This window comes from Galeopterus variegatus, unplaced genomic scaffold, assembly GCF_000696425.1.
Source record: "Galeopterus variegatus unplaced genomic scaffold, G_variegatus-3.0.2 Scaffold7200, whole genome shotgun sequence".
Lineage (NCBI taxonomy): Eukaryota > Metazoa > Chordata > Mammalia > Dermoptera > Cynocephalidae > Galeopterus > Galeopterus variegatus.
In genome coordinates, this window is record NW_007733311.1 from 32,301 (window position 1) to 36,111 (window position 3,811).

Below are 3,811 nucleotides of genomic sequence, written 5' to 3' on the forward strand. Positions count from 1 at the left end.
ACATTTTTTTGCTTTCATTCACCTGAAAATATGAATTTATAAAAACTAATTTTCAAGAAAGGACAGTTAAGAATTGTACGCCAAGAGCTTATTTGAATGTATTACTTTTTGATAGGTTAAGTTATGAAGCAAGCAGTGCTATGTAGACCAATCTGGGAAGTTGGGACTGTAGAGAGCCGGACCTGGGAAGTCCTGGGTCCCAGGTGGCGAGTGGCTTCCTTCCCTTCCCATCTAACCATGAGTGAGCCTCTGGCCCTGGTCTTTGGCCTCTTTCTCTGAGAGCTTGCTATGAAATGAAATTCTTCTGCCATCACCTTGACTGTCCTCCCATGAAGGAAGTGACTTTTTGTGCTTTTTCTCTGGCTGTTCACGCTGCATCACCAGGAGTCCCTCAGGCCTAGAACTGCAGAACGATCCACGTTTGCAGGAAAATGCAAAACAAAAACTCATTCCACCCCGAGGCCTGGATCTGCTTGTACATTGGCCCTGAGAATGTGCAGAGGATAAGGTGTCATCTCACCTGAGTTGTCACTGCAAAGGCACCAAGCAAACCTCCAGGCACTAATGGAGTCAACCCGCTGGGCTGCCGACACACAGGACAAGCAGGACCAGTGGAGGAAGCAGGTTTTCTCGTGTCGAGGGCTGCCCAGTGCTGGATGGAGGAAAAACTGCCCAGACGTGGTGACTCAGGCCCCTAATCCAAATGTCTCTGATCCCTTGGCCTTTGCCCAAAACCAGGGAGCCACAGAACCCATGGAATCTGCAAGGCGTAATAACATTTAGATGATTAAGAATAGACGAGTCACCAGTTGCTCTGTCTGCATACAGCAGAAGTTGAGTCTTGTTGTCAGGGCAGAAAATACCTGGCAGGGAAGGCACGTGGGAACTGCATGGAGGCCCAGCCGCTGTGGCCTGGTCATATGGCCTCGCAGGGCCCGAGGGTCTCGAGGGGGACTGTCAGGTGTCTGTGACTCTCCTGAGGTTTCACCCTATTCTGAAAGAGAAGAGCAATTTGCCACCATAAGGAGGAAACACCAAAATGCCCTGTTTTTTGCTGTACATTGTACCTAAGTTGAAGCAAGCACTTTTTTCTAACATTTTCCTAGAGGAAATGTAAGGTTTTGCTTTTACAAGTGGTTATGAGGGTGGACTATAAGTAGGGATTTTTAAAAAAATACTTATCAGAAGTTTTCCTGTTGTGCAATTTGCTTTGTGTGTAAATTCAGCTGCTTGAATAAAGGACTGGGTATGAATTGCCTGCATAAATTAGAGATTTTTTTTTTTAACCTAAGTAAGGGCAAGTCTAATGCTGGTTTCCGTCCTGGGAAGGGCTGCTTCCTACTTGGGTCTGCTATGGGTGTGAGAGATATGCATTGATGGGTAGATATTGTGGGGTTTTGATTGTTTGGGTTTTTCTCTCTTGCAAAGATTGCAGTGCTTTGGTGGAGACAGACATGTAAACAAATAGATTCCACACCAGGTGTTGCCGGCTACAGTTGATGTTATGTGGCTGCAGTGCGGCCATGGTGAGGGACCTCAGGACAGGGGCCAGGCCCTGGGGCCCAGGTGCATACAGAACCGGCCTCCAAGGTAGGCATGGGAGGGAGGCCAAGGTTGAGTGAGCATCAGTGAGCACGGCAGGCGGTCCGGCTTGCTTTCTGGTCACTGCCACCATGTCATGCCTCAGAAGGGCCCTGGTGATAAACATTCCTAGTGCAGAAATGTTATTCTTGACCCCAAGTGCACACGGAAGGGGATATGCTGTCAGCACAGGTGCACAAGGCTGGTGCCTGGAACTCCAAGAGGAAGAGTCACGTCTTCCAGGCCCACAGCAGATGTGGCCTCTGCCTTGGAGCTGGGCATGAAGAGGGGAGTGCAGGTAGGGGAGGCTCTTGCTATCAGGTGTGGCATCAAAGGCTGCAGAGTAGGACAGGGACGCGGACTCCTCTGAGCTCGGTGCCCCCATCACAGGTGCCATGTTAGCTACAGGGCACACCCATGTGCTAGCCTCGTGTCCTATCCCTGCCCGGCGTTGGGTTCTATGGACAGGTATGGAAGTCTCCAGGTATGGGACGCCCACTCCCAGGAGCTGCTGTGCTTCTGTGTCCTCAGTGCCAGGCACGTGGTCTGTGCAGGAAGTCCCCAGGGTATGGGATGGAGTCCCCATGTGGCTGTGGCCCTCTAGGGTATGGCCGAGACCTTACCATGCTGTGAGCACTGGGAGCAGGTTCTTCCCCGGGACCCTGGAAAAGCAGGTTGTGTTTCTCACCCAGTTCCCTCCTGCCTCCCAGCTCCCACTTGGACCCTGGCTGGAGCTGGGAGCACTTCTGGGAAGCCTAAGCTGTCTATCCTTTGCAGGTATGTTCAGTTTCTCAGCGGGCTGCTGTCGGGATCAGTGAAAATGAACACCTCGCCTCTGTTCCTGCATCTTGTCATCCTCCACGGCTCCCCCAACTTTGACACGGGTGGAGGTGAGTGTCCTGCAGACGGGGTGCTGTGTTTGGTGGTCCATTGGTGCTGGTCCTGGTTCCCTCAACATGAACAGGCCTCCCCTTTCCTTCTGTGAGGGCCAGAGGCAACCCCAGGGTCTGCTCCTCAGCCTCCCTGGTCACTGGCTGGGACCCCACGTGTGCACCGAGTGCCGGCCACGTGGGATTGGGCCAAGCTCCTTATCAGGGGAGGGACAGGTGGCCAGTGAGGGGAGCACAAATACCCATGTCCTGCATGCAGTGGCTCAGTCAGGCATGTGTTGCTCTGGTCGACAGTCTCTGGGGTCATCTGTGCAGTTGGCCTTGGGGCTAACCCAGCCCTGAGAGAAGCCCAACAGGAGAGTGTCATGAGTGTGACCAGGCCTCCCCCAGTGTGTCTCATGATCCCACCTTCTCCTTCCCCTTGAAAATGATCCGTAGAAAGTACATAGCACAGAGTCGGTGATCAGGACCCTGTCCCCTCCTCCTCAGTCCCATGCAGGTGCTCACAGCACATGGCTGGTAGTCAGGAACTTGACCCCATCTCCTCAACCCCCTGCAGGTGCTTGCTTATCAGTTTCTTTCCTCTCTAAAGTACATCTGTGCCTTCAGACCCCCGTGGTCATCATGTCCAGAGTGACTGCTGAGTTGCTCGTTAAGGTAGCCTGGCTGGATTGTTCAGTGCCCCTGGTCACTCTCTGCGTAAAGGTCAACCTGTGGCTCTGCAGGCTCTTAGGACCAGATCTGGCCTCCGGGCAGGCCCACCTCTGTCTGTAGCAGTGGGGCGGGCATCTCCCTTATGCACAGGTCTGACCCCACATGCTGCCGTCCCAAACCTCAGAGGCAGCACGGGCGGTCTCCGCTCTCCTAGCGCTGTTCTCTTTCTTTGCTCACTGAACTCCTGCTCGGATGTCCCATCATGTCTTCACAGACAGCTGTGCCTCTCTTTCAGTGTGCCGGCCCTTCCTGAAGCTCTACCAAGCCATGCAGCCCGTGTACACGTCAGGCATCTAGTAAGTGCTGGAGCCTCTCCCGTGGGACTTGCGGACAGCCCAGGGAACCGCTGCCTGTGCCACAGGAAGGTGTGGGGGTGAGGGAGCAGGACAACACCAGGGAACCAGAAAGAATCTAGAGGCCACCCTTTGGTGGCCTGCACTCCTGCCCCATGCACGTGGGCTGTGGCTCTCACAGCACTTGGCTCCATCAATCAGTGTGGGCACTGGAGTTTTCAGAGGAGAGAGAGCCATTTGCTGTTTAGAAGTGAACACATTAAAGTCCTAAAACAGCATCCCATTGTATTTTTTTTTCCCTCTCCTTTGCATTTAAGACGAGAGGTAGCCACA

The 3,811-nt window shown here is 53.3% G+C and overlaps 1 protein-coding gene across 1 annotated transcript in view; it reads left to right on the top strand.

Annotated features, from left to right (window-relative positions):
* The window catches only part of LOC103607165 (tensin-3-like), a gene marked incomplete at its 3' end in the record, with an annotated part of 109,701 nt that overhangs the window by 31,333 nt on the left and 74,557 nt on the right, over positions 1-3,811 (top strand). The window contains exons 8-9 of the mRNA XM_008591702.1: positions 2,359-2,471; positions 3,421-3,481. Of these exons, the coding sequence (XP_008589924.1) occupies positions 2,359-2,471; positions 3,421-3,481 (174 nt within the window). The remainder of the gene's footprint in view (positions 1-2,358; positions 2,472-3,420; positions 3,482-3,811) is intronic.